Source organism: Pelobates fuscus, chromosome 11, assembly GCF_036172605.1.
Source record: "Pelobates fuscus isolate aPelFus1 chromosome 11, aPelFus1.pri, whole genome shotgun sequence".
Lineage (NCBI taxonomy): Eukaryota > Metazoa > Chordata > Amphibia > Anura > Pelobatidae > Pelobates > Pelobates fuscus.
The window spans coordinates 54,526,916-54,545,478 of NC_086327.1; the positions used below are offsets into that span (position 1 = coordinate 54,526,916).

At 44.5% G+C, this 18,563-nt stretch overlaps 1 protein-coding gene across 2 annotated transcripts in view; it reads left to right on the forward strand.

The window, feature by feature from the left end:
* SPHK2 (sphingosine kinase 2) overlaps positions 1 to 18,563 on the forward strand; it is a 58,373-nt gene that overhangs the window by 17,821 nt on the left and 21,989 nt on the right. For both annotated transcript variants that reach the window (XM_063436430.1, XM_063436429.1), the window contains exons 2-4: positions 8,698 to 9,572; positions 10,507 to 10,656; positions 10,746 to 10,840. In XM_063436430.1, the coding sequence (XP_063292500.1) occupies positions 9,161 to 9,572; positions 10,507 to 10,656; positions 10,746 to 10,840 (657 nt within the window). In that variant the 5' untranslated portion in view covers positions 8,698 to 9,160. The remainder of the gene's footprint in view (positions 1 to 8,697; positions 9,573 to 10,506; positions 10,657 to 10,745; positions 10,841 to 18,563) is intronic.

Consider the following 18,563-nt stretch of genomic DNA (forward strand, 5'->3'; position numbering starts at 1 on the left):
TGACTAGGGGCTTGGGGACCCCTAGTCACCTTGATGGGGGGGGAATTTACTTAGTGCCCCCACCCGCCGCCCAGGGGTGGGGGCGGGGGGAGGACAGTAGGTCCCCCCCCCCATTATCGTTATAAGTAGGTCCCCCCCCCCTTATTACTATTATGGCCCCCACCCGCCAACCAGGGGTGGGGGCCGGGGGGGAGGACAGTAGGTCCCCCCTACCCCCCTTATTACCATTATGGCCGCCGCCCAGGGGTGGGGGCCGGGGGGGGGCAGTAGGTCCCCTTCCCCTTATTACTATGATGGCCCCCACCCGCCGCCCAGGGGTGGGGGCCGGCGGGGGAGGACAGTAGGCCCCCCCCCCCCCTTATTACCCTTTTGTTTTTTTACGGTGAGCAGCCATAGGCTGCTCACTGTTTAGTGGACATGCCCCTACTCGCGGTATAGCGAGTAGGGGGCATTGGGGAGATTTGAATCTCCCTTATGCTATTATGGGGGTCATATTGACCCCCATAGAGTGAGGGGGGGACATGGGGGGCTTAGGAAGTGGTGGGGAGCACTGCTCCCTGCCGCTTCTATAGTTACATATTACAAGGAGGGAGCTGCACGCCGGTAGCTCTCTCCTTGTAATAAACAGAACGAACAAACTAACACTGATACTCAGTGTTAGTTTGTTCGTTTGATTTTTTTCTATTCATTCATTCGTCTGTCTGATGAATGAATGAATAGGTGAAATTCCCGTTCGCATGTCCAGGTGTTTCACTGGGCATGTGCGGGAATCTCACAGTCTGTGTAGTGTGGGTAGATGACGTGTCCCACAGGGATTTCATCTACCCACACAAAGATGGCGGCTCCCTGAATAAAGATCGGGGCAGAAAATAAAGAATAAAAAATAGGTAATGTGGGGGGCTTAGGGGCATTTGGGGGTGACTAGGGGGTCGATTGGATGTAGTGGAGGCGGGAGGGGGGGTTAAAAAAAAAAACAGGATTCGGCATGACAGTGCCGCTCTAAGTTGAATGACATGCTCCAATCATTTGCAGAACATGTGTGGATTGTGAAACCTTCCATTGCCTATCTTGATCAATTGTCACAAAAATAAACAAATCATGTGAACTATTTATGTCTGTGAATTGTTCAGGAACACTGCTTTGAGTGGCATTAACACAGTTACTATATGTTGTATTTTCTACTCTCTTTGCATGTTAGAGTGATCACATACACATCGTATGGTTTTGAAACAAGTCACATGCAAATTGTGAGACTTTCAAAGACAGAGCCTTATTTCGAGTTTTGTAGATTGTAGTACAGGGGCAGGCAACCTTTTAGTAGTTCTGTGCCAAAACAAGATTTTGAAGTCCTTTGGCGTGCCAGTCCTGTTTTCCAAAACTAAGGTTGTCGTATCCTGCTTATGTTATTATGGGTGCTGCAGTTGCTTTGTAGCATTGTATTTTTGAGTATGTGGCCTGATATATTGTACATGTTCATGAGTAGTTTGTGGTGTTGTGTGATACCAATAAATGTGGACTTTGTATTGGAGCTACTTGTGGAATTGTGTTTGTATTATTATTACTATTTATAAAGCGTCAACAAGTTTCATAGCGCTGAACAATGGGTGGACTAACAGACAAGTATTTGTAACCAGACAAGTTGGACACACAGGAACCAGAGGGATTGAGGGCCCTGCTCAATGAGCTTACATGCTAGAGGGAGTGTAGATGATATATCACATGGTGTGTTTGGTGGTGGGGCTGCTTGTGGTATTGTGTGCAGGTATGTAGATTGTGGTGTTGTGTTTGTAGGGACTTTGTGTGTGGGCTGTTTGTATTATTTACATGAAGGGGCCAATGATCTGTGTATATCTAGCAGTGTGGGTGGCTTCCTGAGAGTCCAGTGGGGACCGGGCTGGCCAGGTACAGGTCAAGAGCAGGAGCTGCGATAGCTGCTGTGGGATGCTTTGCCCTAGTACGGATTCCCTTTCACAATTGCTGGGGAAAAAATGTGATCTGAGATCAGTTCCTCTAAGTGCCTCAATGCGCAAATTGAGGATTGTCCATTATTGCCTTTTTGCACTAGCAGATATCTGAAGACCCGTTGGGACTCATAATAAGCCAGAGCTTATTATTATCTTAATAAGCCTGTTTGGCTCTGGCAGCCGTGAGTGCCATGCAAAGCCACCTCGAGTGCCATAGGTTGCTGACCCCTTTTGTAGTGTTTTGAGCTATTGCACTCAATTTTACTGTACTACCGGATAAGGTCGCCGCGACCCCGAAAATACTCCCTGGTCTCCACGTACATGGCCCACACCGGTCGGGATCCTAAGAAAGGGGTCGAGCGCAGCCTCAGTCTTGCACAGGGCAAACTTCTGGGCCCCCTATCCAGGATGCTCATGCTTGCGGACGAGGCCTACTACCCTGGACCCGGCCTCCATGCGGGACTAGGCTCTGCGCTCTATTTGCCTGCTGGGCAATACGAATGTGACACTATCCACGGAATGCAGGAAGGCGGTCTTCTTCGTACGGATTACAAGTTGTCGGAATTGGGGTCCAAGGAATTGGGCCCCCTGGCTAAGGGCCTTCTGTTTAGGGAACCATTCATAAAGGAGCTTCATAAGCATGTGAATCTATTTACCTCTTTAGACAAGACCCAGGCCTCCATGAAGAGGGTCTTTCGTCCACAGAATACACAGGTTTTTGGCAGGGCTGGACAACAGCGTGGTCATGTCTCCAACCGCTTCTGGTTACCGAGGATCCCGTGGACCATCTTTCTTTCCGTACTACCATTCCCGGTCCTTCTACTCCCAGAGGTTGGACAGAGGTAGAGGAAGCCGAACCCGAGGACATGCAAAACTCTCTTCAGGTGAGAGCAACTCCTGCCGTTTCTCCTTTCCCCCTGTTGCATGCGGGCAGACTGTTTCACTGCAGGAGCAGGTGGCGGGAGGTGTCTTCAGACGCATGGGTTCTTCAGACTGTTCGGGGATATGTCATAGATTTTCATTCCCCTACCGACTCCTGTTCGACCTCCTCCGGTTCTCATCTCCTGATAGATACAGAGATTCGGCCCTGTTCGACAAGGACACGGTCCAGTGGGCTCTGAAGAGGCCGGGCTTCTCCAGCTCGGTTTTTCTGGTAAGGAAAAAGTCCAGAGATTTCCACCTGGTGATCAGCCTGAGAAGCCTAAACGCCTTTGTGGTATACCATCATTTTTAAGATGGAGGGCATCCATCTCCTATGGGACCTCCGCCGGCCTGGAGATTGGTTCACAAAATTGGATCTGAAGGATGTGCCGCAGATTCCTAAGTTTCCTCTGAAAGGGCAGACCTTGCCAGTTCACCTGTCTCCCTTTCAGGCCTCAGCTCTGCTCTGTGGTGCTTCACCAAGCTCTTTAAATCAGTGATTGCACGCCTCCGATCAGAACGCGTCCGTTGTATCAACAACCTGGACGATCTGCTGATCTTCTGCGAGGAGCCCTCCAGACTGAAGTGTCAGACGCACTCTGCGGTCTCTTAATTCGAATCCCTGACTTTCGTGGGCAACCAGGAGAAGTCGTCTCTCTCTCCCTCCCAGGTGGTCGAGTTCTTGGCTTTCTACGCAAGAGACCTTCCTACGACATCTCCGGATGTGAAGACCGAACTACGTTGGTGGCTCCTTCACATGTCGGCCTGGACCGGCAAAGCGATATTCGGTCTGACTCCGGATTTCGTGCTAGAGTCAGACGCGAGTCTTTGGGGTTGGGGAGCCACCTGCATGACCAGCTCCACGGGGGTCAATGGTCGGAGATGGAGTTGGCTTTCCACATCAACTGCCTGTAACTGATTGCGGGATTGTTCGCAATTTGGAATCTGGTGAGCCACCTTTCAGATTGTGTCCTCCTCCGGATGGACAATATCTCGGCGGTACACTACATCAACTGCCTGGGAGGAGCCCGCTCTTGGATTCTCTCGGAGGTGACGAAGGAGATTTACAGCTTCTGCTTCCAACAAAACATCACCCTCCATGCGGAGTATCTGCCGGAGGAGTCGAACCTGGCAGCGGATTTGTTCTCCAGACATTGGAGGGATGCCAGCGATTGGAGGCTCTTTCCTCCCATCTTCCTCGAGATTGTAGACCAGAGGGGTCTTTTCACGGTGGACCTTTTCGTCTCCCGGACGAACTATCAGGTCCCGACCTACTTAAGCTGGCTTCCGGATCCGGCTTGCTCAGCGGTGGACGCTTTCCGTCAAGTGTGGCCGTCACAGGGAGCCTATGCGTTTCCTCCATTTGCTATGATACCGAGGGTTTTGCTGCAAGTTCGACGTCAACGTGTGCCTTTGGTATTACTGACTCCGCTATGGCAGAGTCAAGCCTGGTTCCTGGATCTGTGCCATCAGGACTCACTGCTCCTGTCATATCTCTGATGCTTCTTTCGGACTCTCAGGGCAATCCTCATCCCCGGCTAAGGACCTCCTCTGGGACTCCTGGGCCCATGGGACTAGGAGATGCTATTTGTCAGCATGGAGCTCCTGGTGCCGTTGGTGCCTGGAATGGGATACCGACCCCTTTACAGGCCCTGTGACCAGCGTGCTGAACCTTCTGTCACACCCGTTTTGACCTGGGTTGCTCGTATCGTTCGGTTAATTTAGCAAGATCGCCGATTTTGGCGGCCCACGTACCGCTTAGAGGTCTTCCCATCGGTCAGGACCTGCTGGTTTGCAGACTTCTCCTAGGAGTGAGACTGTCGCGACCTCCGATGCCTAAGTATTCCTCTCTCTGGGACGTATGTGCGGTTTTGTCGTTCCTCCAGGATTGGCCTGTTAATCAAGACATTTCCCTTCGTCAACTTTCGGCTAAATTTGCCCTCTTGCTATGCCTTTATTTCTTTCAGACGTGTTTCAGACGTCCAGGCCTTCGATGTCTTTTCTTATTCTCCGGAAGGGGTCACCTTCAGGGTGTCTAGACGTACTAAGTTGGATTTGACTGCTATATTTTACCCATATTTCCACGACTCACCTAAACTCTGTGTAGCGACGGCGCGGTCTCATTATGTGGCGACTTAACTCTTCTCTTTGCCCTTCTCGTTTCCGGTCACTTATTGATTTCTTATGTCAGACCTCACAAACCAGTCTTTTCTTTTTCTGGCACGATGGATGGTTGTTGACATTGGCGAGGGTGACTTCGACCTTCGGAGCGCATTCGGTTAGAGGCTCGGCGGCGCCTTCATGCTTTGCTGTCTGAGCGTTAAAACAGCAAACATGAAGCCTCCTGTCATGTTATAAAATTGTATATTATACTAGCTTTAGTGTAACTATAATCTTAATTTTATTAATGATCGGAGGCGAATATTTCCCTCCCAGTTTCTCCCTCCCCTTGTACTTTTGTTTGTTTTATTTGACCGTCTCTAGCTGATAGTCTGTTCTTCAGGTCTGTGTCAGTTAGGTCAGGTATTTGTATTCCTAGGGGAAGTCAGGATGTGATTTTAGGGATGTTTTACGGTTTGTGATTGGTTATGGATATTCATGTTTTTCACAGTACATTTCATTCACTAATCTGAGTTTTTGACTCTGCTTATCTTGTTTCAGTTTAAAGGGACACTCCAGGCACCAGACCACTTCTGCCCATTGGAGTGGTCTGGGTGCCAACTCCCACTATCCTTAGCCCTGCAAGTGTAATTCTTGCAGTTTTTATAAACTGCAATAATTACCTTGCATGGTTAACTCTAGTGGCTGTTTTCCTGGCACTGGAGTGTCCCTTTTAATGGTTTGTCTACAGATCCAAGTTCAAGACTTCCTTCAGGATAAAGTTCAAGACTTCATCTACTGATCCACGTTCATTTCGTGTTTGGATGACCGTCATCGGCTGACTTTGTTTGAATTCTTCTGCCATTGTTATTGAGTTATATTGTTCATGTACCTTGTTTGTCCCAGCTTGAAAGAGGAAGTAGTTGGTTGGGAGGGGCCTTTTATGGGTTCCTTACTTTTTTTTGATTGGTTGTTTTTCACTATGTTAATGTGCTGCTGTGGAGTTCTAGTAAAGAGAGACTTAAGCAAATGTTTGCCTCCTGTCATTAATAAAATTAAGATTATAGTTACACTAAAGCTAGTAGAATATACAATTGGCACACCATGTATAAACTACCCTGATCTTGGATTTTCCTTCTGAAAATAGATTTCTATGCCTTGTCTATTAAACTGTCTTTTACGCTATTGATCCTGTCTGTCCCACACACCATTCCATAAATGTAATACTGCATATTTTGTGCTTCTCTATCTTTTTTGAAATCTGAACAGTTGTCTCTTTTTACTAAAAGGTAGGTATGGGCATATATATATATATATTTGTTTTTAAACTACCTGTTTGCATACAACTCAAATTACTGTAATGCCCCATAGTGCTATACCTATGGGAATATATATGGCATGCCATAGTCCACATGCTTAGTGTTGCCACCTTTCTAAAAAATGGTCATGCTAAATTAATTAAAAGGACACTCTACCAAGACCACCACCAGACAGCCACTAGAGGTGGTTCCAGGTTGTTAGGTGACTTTTGGTTGCCTAACTGGTGCTGGATGTCCTCACGCTCTGCCTGAGGACATCCAGCATCAACTAAAATTCATTAGGAAAGCAGTTAATTTAGTTTCCTATGGGGTAGTCCTAATACGATCACGGCACATGCACATTAGATCGTTGGGGGAGGAGGAGCGGAGGCAGAGCCTGACCCAGCGCCGAGGGATATCAACAATGGATTCAGGTAAGTGACAGGGGTTTTTAAACACTTTCTGCACTGTGGAGGGTGAGATGTGTGTGTGTGTGTATATGTATGTGTGTGTGTGTGTGTGTGTGTGTGTGTATATATATGTATATGTATATGTGTATATATATATATATATGTGTGTGTGTGTGTGTGTGTGTGTGTGTGTGTGTGTGTGTGTGTGTGTGTGAGACAAGAGAAAAATTCAAATACATTTTGAAAGAGGGAAACTACTTAAATCCCTATGGGGAAAAATAAAACCCTTACAGTTTGCTTTGCTGTATAGAGATATTGTACTACAGTGCACTTATTAGTAAGTGATGGACTGTGCCATCAGTACCTTACGCAGCTGTCAGCCGCAGAGGAGAGAGCCTGCTGCCACCTAACCAGCCCTTCATCTGTTTCGCTGCGGATGAGTAAACTCCTTTGCTGCAATGGACCTATAAATCTACTAAAATGTTACACACACTGCACTCTGGTATATCTGCTTGCCTGCTTCTCCTCCAATGCAAACTTGGGGTGCAGCTGACATCTTGTCTTCCCAGGACAGCACCAGTAGGCGCAAACTTCTCAAGCATCCCATGCTCCTCATACATTTAAACCAAGCCCCCAAAAAGAGAACCTTGATTCTTTATAGAAGAAAAATCTGAAAAAATAAACCCATGGCACACCCTATAATGCAAAAATAGATTTTATTTATACATCCTCTAGTCCAAGAATGGCACAAAGTGCTTGTTACAAGTATAAATATGTCTCCACATACATAGAAAAAACATATAGCAAACCCTTAAATCAGATTAAAAAAAAAAAAATGCATAAATATAAACCCACAAATGTACTCCTAGGTATACTGACCCGAGGCTAGAGACCAATAAAACGCCTTTCCCAAGCGAATCATATGACCTTGGGTTCCTTATCTTATTTTATACACTCCACCTGGATATAACCTACATAAATCATTAAAAACAGCTGCTCTATGGAGTAGGAGAGCCCTCAGGATGGTTCTTTAAAGGATCACTATAGTGTCAGGAAAACAAACTCGTTTTCCTGACACTATATCATCCTTAGGAGCCCCCCACCCTCAGGGGGTTAAAACACCTTCAGCCACTTAACTTCATCCAGCGCCGGGCTCCCTCGGCGCTGGTGACCTCTCCTCCCCCGCCGACGTCAGCTCCCGCTTTCTCAATGCTTTCCTAGGGACGTTCTGCACGCTGGATGCGAATTTCGCATCCAGTGTCGCAGAAGCGCATCTAGCGGCTGTCAGGAAGACAGCCACTAGAGATTGGATTAACCCTGCAATGTAAACATGGCAGTTTCTCTGAAACGGCTTTGTTTACATCTGAAGGGTTAAAACCTGAGGGACCTGGCATTGAGCTGAAGTGGTCTGGGTGACTATAGTGTCCCTTTAAAAGGGAGCCTGTCATGACTTACTTGAATCTTTACTTCCACGCCGTATTGACATTACAGTGGTGGGAATTAAACTTTTGTTACACTCCCCTCTAGACTGCCTTTGCTCCTTCTGCTCTCTTTATTGATTTTCCTTGTTGGGGACACTTTCTCAAGCAGAGCAAACCTCCTCCATGACACCGACACACTGGCTTTATTGCCAGCATCTGAATGGAGTGATGTTCCTATACTCCCTATCTAGCACTAGGCTAGGGAGTTTCCATAGTAACCACAGCACATGTATTTCAGTCAGGGGCGGATACAGAGCCTTATTTTGTGAGGGGTACTTTTTCCCCCCCTAGTAGTAGTAGTCGTCGTCTTCCCTTGACCATCATATTGCTAATCTTACCTAAATGTTAAAATGTGGGTATGGATGCAAAAAAACTGGACATATGACACCCCTATGTCTACCTTGTCACTTAATTACACAGGCATATTGGATTTCACAAACTCATTCTTTCATATTGTTTGTATATTGTCACACACTGACTTATTCCTGTTTTTTAATGTGCTTTTTCTCTATTTGTTCCCCAGCTTTCTAGGTATCAATGAAAAGACTGGCATTTTACAGAAGGTTCAAATCAGAACAGAGGGTCAAGCCTGGATGATTTCAGAATGGGATTTATTTCCTCTGCAAAGAATGTTGACATCCTAGAAAAATAATTGAATGCACATTTTCATCTCTTAAAGCCACTTTAAGTTAAATTTTTTGAAGGTTAAATACTAGAATTTTATTTTTTTGTCACCTGTGTTCCAGAAAACAAGGCATAGTAAAACTGCAATAATGCTGCAAGTTTTTGTGCATTGTCATTGACTGATGCATTCTGTTTCCAATGCCATTTTCTTCAAAATATGCAGACATCTTCATTTAAACACTGCAGCTTTGATTTGGATTGCTCATTGATATATGCCTTTATGCATACAGCCACAATTGTGCCCTTGCATGCTATTGATTATTTGATAGCAATACTAGTGAAATATATACCACTGGCCTAAAATGTATCTGGGATATTGGCAGTCATCTGAGACCCTACTCCATGGAGAATTTGGAGTGTATCCGTCCAAAGGAATTCGTTATGCACTAAGTCTGACTCAAACAGGGCTCCACATCCAAAGGCTGGTTCCCAAGCCTGAAGATGACCACCGGACAGTTGTGCCGATTCTTGATATGGTGGGTTGTCACACTTTACGCCGGGGCTCCTCAGAGACCTTTGCCTATTTTTCTATCTACACCTATCCACTTAAGAAGAAGAAAGTCACAATGGGATCTAGTCGTACACGCCAGCGGACTGTACGCACATTTAGGGTGGATGAAGCATCTGATTATAGCAAGAATCAAGCTGCTGCTGAAAAGTGGGCAGTTGCAATTAAGTGTCTTATTCAAGGCATTCCCATTAGCAGTGAAACTGGTAAGGAGCCTGACTGTTAAGAAAATGTATATCATCCTCTAGGATAGTCTGCTATATGAGGGAGGGCAAAATTCCAGTCTGTTTATTAAATCACTGTTCGCGTGTGTGTTTGAGAAACGATTTTGCAAAGTACTGTATAGACTTTGTCACTAAAATAGTCCTTTTTATGACAGGTTTGTAAAACTAATCAAAGGAGATCGCTGAGAAATGTAATTAAATCTTCATGCATATCTTTTTAACTTGATTATGCTGTATTGTATATTAACTATTGGTTTAAAGGCATTACCCAAAACTGATAGCAATTATAGGGTTGTAGTGATAGTACAAATGTTAAAAGGTTGCTTTCACAGTATAACCATTGTAGCTTAATGTATTGGTTTTCGTGCCTCCCTGGTATGAAACTATTTTGAGCAGTTTCATAAAAAATTGCTTCTAACAACCAAAGTGCAGTTTACTTCCACATTAGTTGCTTAACTTTTTGTATCTCATTGATGACAGAAAATGAATACTGTATTTAACAGGCACTCAATAATATTATACTCTATACCAAGACACACATTTGTCTCACTGTTGCCAAGTTCACATACACCCATCTTACAAATAAATTTTAACATAGTGAGGAGTTGCAGATCCATATTTCGCATCCCAGATTTATAATGATTAGCCCTTTGATACAGAACTTTTTATCTCAAACCAACAATTTAGACTATATGCCTCATTGGTTATTCCTTTAAAAAGACGGTCTATGACCAAAACAACTTTAGCTCAATGAAGCAGTTTTGATGTATAAATAATACCCCTGCAGCTTGCCATTATCTGAGTGCGTAAAATAACCCCTAAAATGTTTTACTGTAAAAAGTTATATTTGTTTATATATCTTTTGTTGCACAGTGACTATTTCAGTATAATTATTTGCTTTTCCCTTCTTAAACAGATTTTATTCCTGATCTTCTGCCCAGAACAAGGCGATTATTATTGTTGCTGAATCCCTGTGGAGGACGGGGCAATTCCCTTCAACAGTGCCATTCACACATTCTACCCATGATCACAGAGGCCGACATCAGCTATAACCTTATACAGACAGGTAGGTTCAATAATATACATTGCACATTGTTCTGTCTTAATGAATGATGCATGGTGTCTAATGCAAGTTCTATTTCAAACCTGGTTTAGAACGGCAGAACCATGCTCGAGAGCTAGTGCAGGCAATCAGTTTGGAAGAATGGGATGGTGTAGTAGTCATCTCGGGAGATGGTCTTCTTTATGAGGTAACTTTCATGCTGCACGTATATAGTTCAGTAGTTTCCACTTACCTTTCAACATCGCTTTCTATTGAGGTTGCCAACAAGGTTACGTAAAATTGTATCAGCACTTTAATTTCAGTTAATTTCATTTAAATTTCACTTTAATTTCAGTCTCCTAATAGGTTCATATTTCACTCTTGACTGTTAAGGACTGAGCCATATGTGCACATTGTGATCAAAACGTAAACAAAACCTGGAATTTGACTATATGTCTGATATAGATATATATATTAGTGTGGGTACACTTAATATGAAAGAGGTGAATTACGGTTGAACAGACAGATATATATTCCTTGCACTCACGCTTTAGTAAACTGTTTGCCGGGTGCTTCAAATCCAGGAAATTCAAATATGTACAGGTAGTGATCAGCACTCTCTAACTTTTGAAGGTTAAAACTTACAGTGTATTAATAATCCATTAAAAAAAGATCAATGTTTCAGTCCCAGCAGGGACTTTCATCAGGATCAGGCAACGTTTCAGTTCATATGCATGAACTTTTATGTCGTGAGGAAAGTTCATGAATATGAACTGAAACGATGACGACTATATTGGAATAAACTGAGAAGTTATTTGTTTACAAGTCCTGGCTTTTCTCATTTGAAATGTGTATGTGTGTATATGTATATGTGTATATGTGTATATGTGTATATGTATATGTGTGTGTATATATGTATATGTGTATGTATATGTGTGTATATATATATATATGTGTGTGTGTGTGTATATATATATATATATATATATATATATATATGTATGTATGTATGTATGTATGTATGTAATATTTTTACATAATTAGGTAATTTTATTAATTACAATTTGGAGGAGCTACCTGACAACCCAGGCGGAAAGTCCAGGGAATTTAATTTGCTAGCACTATATTTAACCGTGTAACGTTCCAAGACACCATAAATCCTGTACATAGGGGGTACTGTTTTACTCGGAAGACTTCGCTGAACACATTATTAGTGTTTTACAACAGTAAAATTTATTACAACGATATCGTCAGTGAAAGTGACATTTTTTGCATTTTTCACACACAAATGGCACTTACACTGACGATAATTATTGTGATACGTTTTACTGTTTTTTTTTTGTTTTTTTTTAAATTCTTTATTTTGGTTGCGCAGGTGAGTACAATAACAATACAGACGGCACAACAGCGCACTCGTGTATACCAAACATTCAAAACAGTGGCATGGGCATTAGCGCATTTTTTTTTTGTGATTACAGGCTTATTTCAAAAGTTGAACTCACAACATTGGTAGAAACAATCATATATGCTAAGAGTCATAGGCTTTATAAATTCAATGTTATACACTAACTTAGACGTTGTGTTGAGGGCAGGTAAGTAAATACGTCAGGTCAGACAGTCCGGCAGTATGGTGTTTAGAGAGCTGCTAGTTAGCACAGTATGTTCAGTTAGTTCCTAATCTGTCCTGCCTCGATTATGTTAGTAGATATGCTATGAACATGCAGGTTTTCATAGTTGTACCAGTAGCTAATAATCAGGCACACTCAATTTTTGAGGAATCCAATCTGCAAACATATTTAAGCACAGCAGCGGTCCGAGTGTGATGATGGTTAAGTAGGTTAGGCCAGGATATTCAGGTGGAGTAGGTACGGTACACAGAAAGAAAATAAAACCCAAATAAGAAACATATTGCCTACATTTGTGGCATACTGTCCACTATGCACGATTGAAACCTCACACAAAATGTGCCTAGGGAAGACAAAACAGTGTTACATAGGCTAAACAAGCTAGGCAGGCTAAACAATACCTGAGTGATTATAAGTGTACATGTCAATTCTGTAATATTTAATATTAACAGGCGAAGCCCTACTATGGAGCATAACTTCGGCTTAAAGTGTTTTATTAAGCTGCAAACCGGCTAGATCTATTCGTCGATCTGGTAATATCATGGGATAGACAGGCTTACTCAGGTAACACTAGTTGATTACCCAGGCTAGTGCTAAGCGGTAAGTTTATAGTAGCGATGTGCGCGAGGCCCAGAGGTAACCCTCAGAGAGGAGCCGGACACCTATCACCTAGCCCATGAAAAATCAGCGTATATCTGAACGGGTCCCCTGCAGAGGTGTCTAGCCGGAGTGTGATATAGCTAAGCCGTTATGTGTGGGTAGGCTAATTAAACAGTACGTTACAAAAACAGATCATAAACTTTCTATCATTCGCCTGTCGCGGGGATGTGGGGCATGAAAAATCAAAACTAAAATTAAAAATTTGCGGGACATAGTCCTCAATGGCTGCATTGATGTGATAGCATGACAGCAGTCCATGCCGCCGTGCGGCAGGGAGAGTTAGTGAGTGTCAGCCTACACCAATGTTCGGCTCTGGCCGGGCACATACCGAAAAGTCCCCTGGGGTCTTGGCATCGCCGATCATGGTTGCTGTTCTAACAGTAACGGCAGGTGTATGACAGGAATTCCACCTAGTCTATGCTCCAATATTAGGTATATACAACGTGTGAATTAGGCTGAGAGCAACACAAATTATGCCTACATGAGAGAGGGAGAGGAAATAAACATGAGGGAGAAACAAGTTGGGTGCCATGTAGGCATGCAAAATAGGTGGCAGGTTATCTAAGAGCAGGTCTGATGTGTGCTTTGGGGCGCTATACTAATGTATAATGACTCATGGAGGTGCTGAAACAATTGGCAGTTAGCAGTAAACATTTAGTTGACCGTGTATATTACGTGAAAGTTCAATCTCGTCGGAAAGTCTCTTTTTAAGAGGTTGCAGTGTAGCATGGACAGCGTCCATAGAAAAAGAGGCTTCAAGGTTGTACCCCATAAATGTCCTCTGTTTAGGTGGTGACCGCGGCATATGTGACTGGCGTGAGGTTCCGAGGAACGAACGGGGCGCTGGCTGCCGGGTTCCAACTGTGAGTCGGAGTGGTAGTGGCTTTGGGGCCCGCCTGGAGAAGTGAGTCGCATGTTAGGCCCAAAGTCTGTAGCAGGTCTGCAGCATCCTGTGGGTCGTGGATTTGGTGGATTGTTTCCCCATGCTGCACTTGGAGTGAGCTGGGGAACCGCCAGCGGTATGGAATGTTATGTTGCTGGAGTGTGGTAGTGAGGGGTCGGAGTGATCTTCGCCACGCCAGGGTGCCCCCTGACAGGTCCTCGAAGAATGTCAGCTTTGCGCTCTCAAATTGTAAGGGGGTTTTTCCCCGGAGGGCGGTTAGGACCGTTGCCTTGTCTGCTCCGTTTTTAAAGGTAAGTATAGTGTCTCTGGTGGCTGATTTAGGGGCTTTGGCTGGTTTTGGGATCTGGAAGATGTTTGTGGGTATGACAGAGGTACGGTTACCTGAAGGGAGTATGCTGGTTAGGAGGCGATCGATTTTACGCGGGACTTCTGTCTCCGGCAGCTCGTCCGGAAGCCCTCTGATTTTAACATTGCATCGCCTTTTCGTATCCTCCTGGGCATCTAAGCGCCGTTCCAGCAATGCGTGTTTATGGTGCAGCTCTTTCAGCTCGCCCCGCAGCGTGGCGATAGTGCTCTCGTGCTTTTGGGTGGAGGCCTCTAGCACCGTGATACGGCCTGTCAGGCCTTGTAGTTCGCCCCTCAAGGCCGCGGTATCAGTGAGGATATTATGTTGTAGGTCCGCCAGCAGGGCTTTTAGCACCCCAGTGGTCACAAGCTCGGCATCAGGGTCCTTCTTTGCAGTGCTTGGGGTTTGCTTTGGCTTCGGGTCAGGAGTTAGGGGGTAGTCTTCTTCTGCTTCATCGGAATACTCGTCCGAGAAGTCCGTACAACCTCCGTGGAGCGCCGCCATATTGGCTTCGCTCGGGCCGCGTGCTCGCCTCCACATTTCCCCGATTGTGAGTCCTGGGGCTGTCATTTCTGTCGCCTTCTTCCTGTGTTTGCGACCCATTTGTCGTGTGGGATACCTGCGTGCAGGCTGCGGTCAGCGGTGGTAAGTTTTAACGATTTAAGTGTGTTTTTTTTCGGTTTCAGCACGGAGCTCCTGAGATGTGCGACTGTTCACCTCGATACGCCAACCGGAAGCCCGTTTTACTGTTTTTAAACACTAATATGTGTTTAGCAAAGTCTCCCGAGTATAACAGTACTCCTCATGTACAAGTTTTATGGTGTTTTCAAAAGTTACAAAGTCAAATATAAGGCTTGCGTTATATGAAATTCCAGGAAACGCCTCTAGTGGCTGTCTTGTAGGAGAAAAGGTGAGTAGTTTGTTTTCATTCATTTATGACTGACTGAGCACTGCATACAGCTCAAAGTTAGTGCTGCATAAAACACTATAAATAGGCTATGTAATCCACACTGACTGCAATTCACTGTGACCAAGATTAATTCCATGCTAACACCCTATGAAGGTGACTAGAAAATGATAATACTACAAGTGGTTATGGTACCTGTAAATCCACTTTTTTGGAATAGGTTTAGACACCATGGGTTCTAGGTAATTCTCTTCTTAATTTTTCATATGTCTCAGACTTGGACCATACCTATTATATTAAAGTCCAGAGTCTGAGTTTAGTATATGCAATGAAGAGTACATAAGACAGGAGGTAGCCATTAGGCTTGATTAGTCTTGTATCTATTCATGACCACTACCTCTTTTTGATACTTACCTTTATCATTTCATTTCTTTACTATTATTCAAATACTTCTCCAGCTGATACTCGCGGCACTGGGTTTTTATCCAGTAACCTGAGCATCCATTTGTAACACCAGGTATGAATCAATACCTGGGGCTCTCCTTTGTCAGCTGTAGCCATTTTTAGTGGCCCCAGGTAGACAGATGCGCTGTATTAAGTGCTAACGTTGAGAGCTGCCACAGCAAATTAAATAGGCATTTAAATGCTGACCAAGAAGCTGTATGTAGAACTCAAAGTGAGCACATCATACAGCCATTTAAATACATCGAGAAAACCGCAGCTGAGCAATCATGCCTAGCCACAGAGTTTTTTGGCTTCCAGCTCTTCAAGGAAAAACCCTAGGGTTTGAACAGACACTAATGCCTCTGTATGGCCCCATGTCAATTGTGATTACACGTTGATCGGCACAACAGCATGCATTAGTTTCAGCATTACAGGAGATAATTTGCTTAGGGTTAGGTTATGGCTAGTGATAATGTAGGGTTAAGATTAGTGGTAAAATTACATTAGGTGTACAGTTAGTGAAAGCATAAGGATAGAGTTGGTAGGTGTAGCGGTACTTACCCTCTCCAGGGGCCGGCCGGGGTCCTCCCTTCTCGCCGCGCGCGGTCCTGCTCCTGCACGAGCCGCGCGCGGCTCAGCCAACGATGGGATCAGTCAGGCGGGCAGTGACCGCGAGAAGCGGTCACATGTCCCGCCCGACACTAAGAGCGCGCCGCGCGTCTCGGGCGCGCTCTTAAAGGGACAGTGGGAGACTAAATTAGAATCAGTCTCCCATTGGCCCCTGTCAGGCCACATTCCCCATTCACTCACGTTTTGGGGGCGTGGATATGACAGGAGCCAATCAAAGTGAACCTTAGGGTTTTTATACTCACCTGTTTCCCCTTGCTCCTTGCCCTATCGTGGTTTCTGTCCAGTTCCCTTTAGTGCTTGTATCGTTCAGTTGGTTTTTTGGTGCTTGACCTTGGCTTTGTTCCTGACTCCGCTCTCTCCTTATCCTTGCTTGCTTATCCGCTGTTTTGTCCTCTGTGTACCAGTCCTCGGCTTGTTCTACGTTACGCTGTCTCTCAGTTCCCTTGACCTCGGCTTGTTCTGACTCTGTCTTTCTCTCGTCCTAGTCCGGCCATTCTAAGGTCCGGTAGACGAACTCTGTTTCTTGTCTCTTGACTGTGAACTATTCCTGCGTGTTGGGGTATATTACCGTGACAGTAGGTTAACTACCAAAAATGTATTAAGTTATTTAACCCCTTAAGGACTGAGCCAAATATAAACAGATCAAGACAAAACAAACAAAACCTGGAATTTGCGCTAGATGTCTGTCCAACCGTAATTCACCTCTTTCACGTTAAATGCACCCACACTTATTATATATAATTTTATTCAGAGGAAACAGGGCTTTCATTTAACATCAAATATTTAGCTATGAAACATAATTGAATATGAATAAAATATTTAAAAAAATGGTAGAAAATAAGAATTTTGAAAAAAAAAATTTGTACTACGTGACATTTTAACTGTGAATGTCATAATACGGTTTGCTTTTACTGCAATAAAATACACATTTGTATTCAGCGATGTCTCATGTGTAAAACTGTACCCGCTATGTACAGGTTTTATGGTGTTTTGGGAAGTTACAGGGTCAAATATAGCATGTTACATTTTTCACATTGAAATTCGCCAGATTGGTTACGTTGCCTTTGAGACCGTATGGTAGCCCAGGAATGAAAATTACCCCCATGATGGCATGCCATTTGCAATAGTAGACAACCCAAGGTATTGCAAATGGGGTATGTCCTGTCTTTTTTTAGTAGCTACTTAGTCACAAACACAGGCCAAAACTGGCATTCAAATTAGTTTTTCCTCATGTATAGTGGCAGTACTTACAAGTGGGATGTGCCTTCTATAGAGGGCAAGAAGCTCCCCCTTAGTTTAGAAGATAACTGTGTGCCCCGCCTGCTGCCCCTATAAATCCTGTACCTTAGAGGAGAACTCCTGTTCTTATTCTTGTCCCCGGCAACGGGACAGATAGCTCCTCAAAGGTCTAGGTGGAGAATGGTGCGGTCAGCACAGACTGCTGATCGGGGAGGTGAGCGACAGATTTACTTTCGGAGCTGCGTTACGGAACGCGACTGGAAGCTTCCTTTTATGGCCTCTTCTAGGGAAGTCCCGGGTGGACCTCCCACCAACTATGCTCACGCATGCACACAGCAGTGGAACGCACGCCCGGGAGGTATTGCGTTCCACTGAACACTGAATCACGCTACTGCGCATGCGCAAAAGTAGTTAGAGAATTGGTGCCAAATTTGAAAACATTTTGGCTATAAAGCTGTGCAGAACCTATAAGGCTGAAAAAGAAAAGATGTCAGCTACTGTCCCAAGAAAGGCCACAAGCAAATCTAAGCACTTGTGTTGCCTGGAATGTGTTCCCCTCTATCTAGCGGTTGTCGTAAAAAAACCCTGCAACCAATGCTCCACGGAATTGCTGGAGAAAGCCAAGCAAACTGATATGTCCTCATTCCTTTGCTGGTTCCAGGAAAATCTATCCCAGACCTTCGAGATTCAGTGAAGAAAGACAGCGGACCGGCTCGTGAAAAACAGACAAACGTAGGAGAGAGAGAGCTCTCATCAGGGGAATGCTCATCATCCTCATCTTCAGAAATTTCCAGTCTGGCTTCAAGTGTGGAGGAAGGTTTTCTACCAGAAGAGCTAAAAAAGTTAATCAAAGAAGTATCAGCAGTTCTGAATCTACCAGGTAGAATCTGAATCTACCATGCATCCTAAAATCATGGATCTCCTTCAAAGAGAGTGGAAGAATCCTGAAAGACGTGCTTTTATCTCTAAGCACTTTAAACTTCTTTTCAAGCTGCAGTCTGAAGAAAATGGGAAGACCTGTCAAAGATCCCTATTGGTGAGGTTTCTGGGTTGAAGGATCCCATGGACAAGCGAGCCAAAACTTATAGTAGAAGGATTTTCCAGGCCGCTGGCTACCAATGCAGTGCCGGAATAGCGGGTGTAACGGATCGCCTGGCACCCCGACTGGGTACCTCT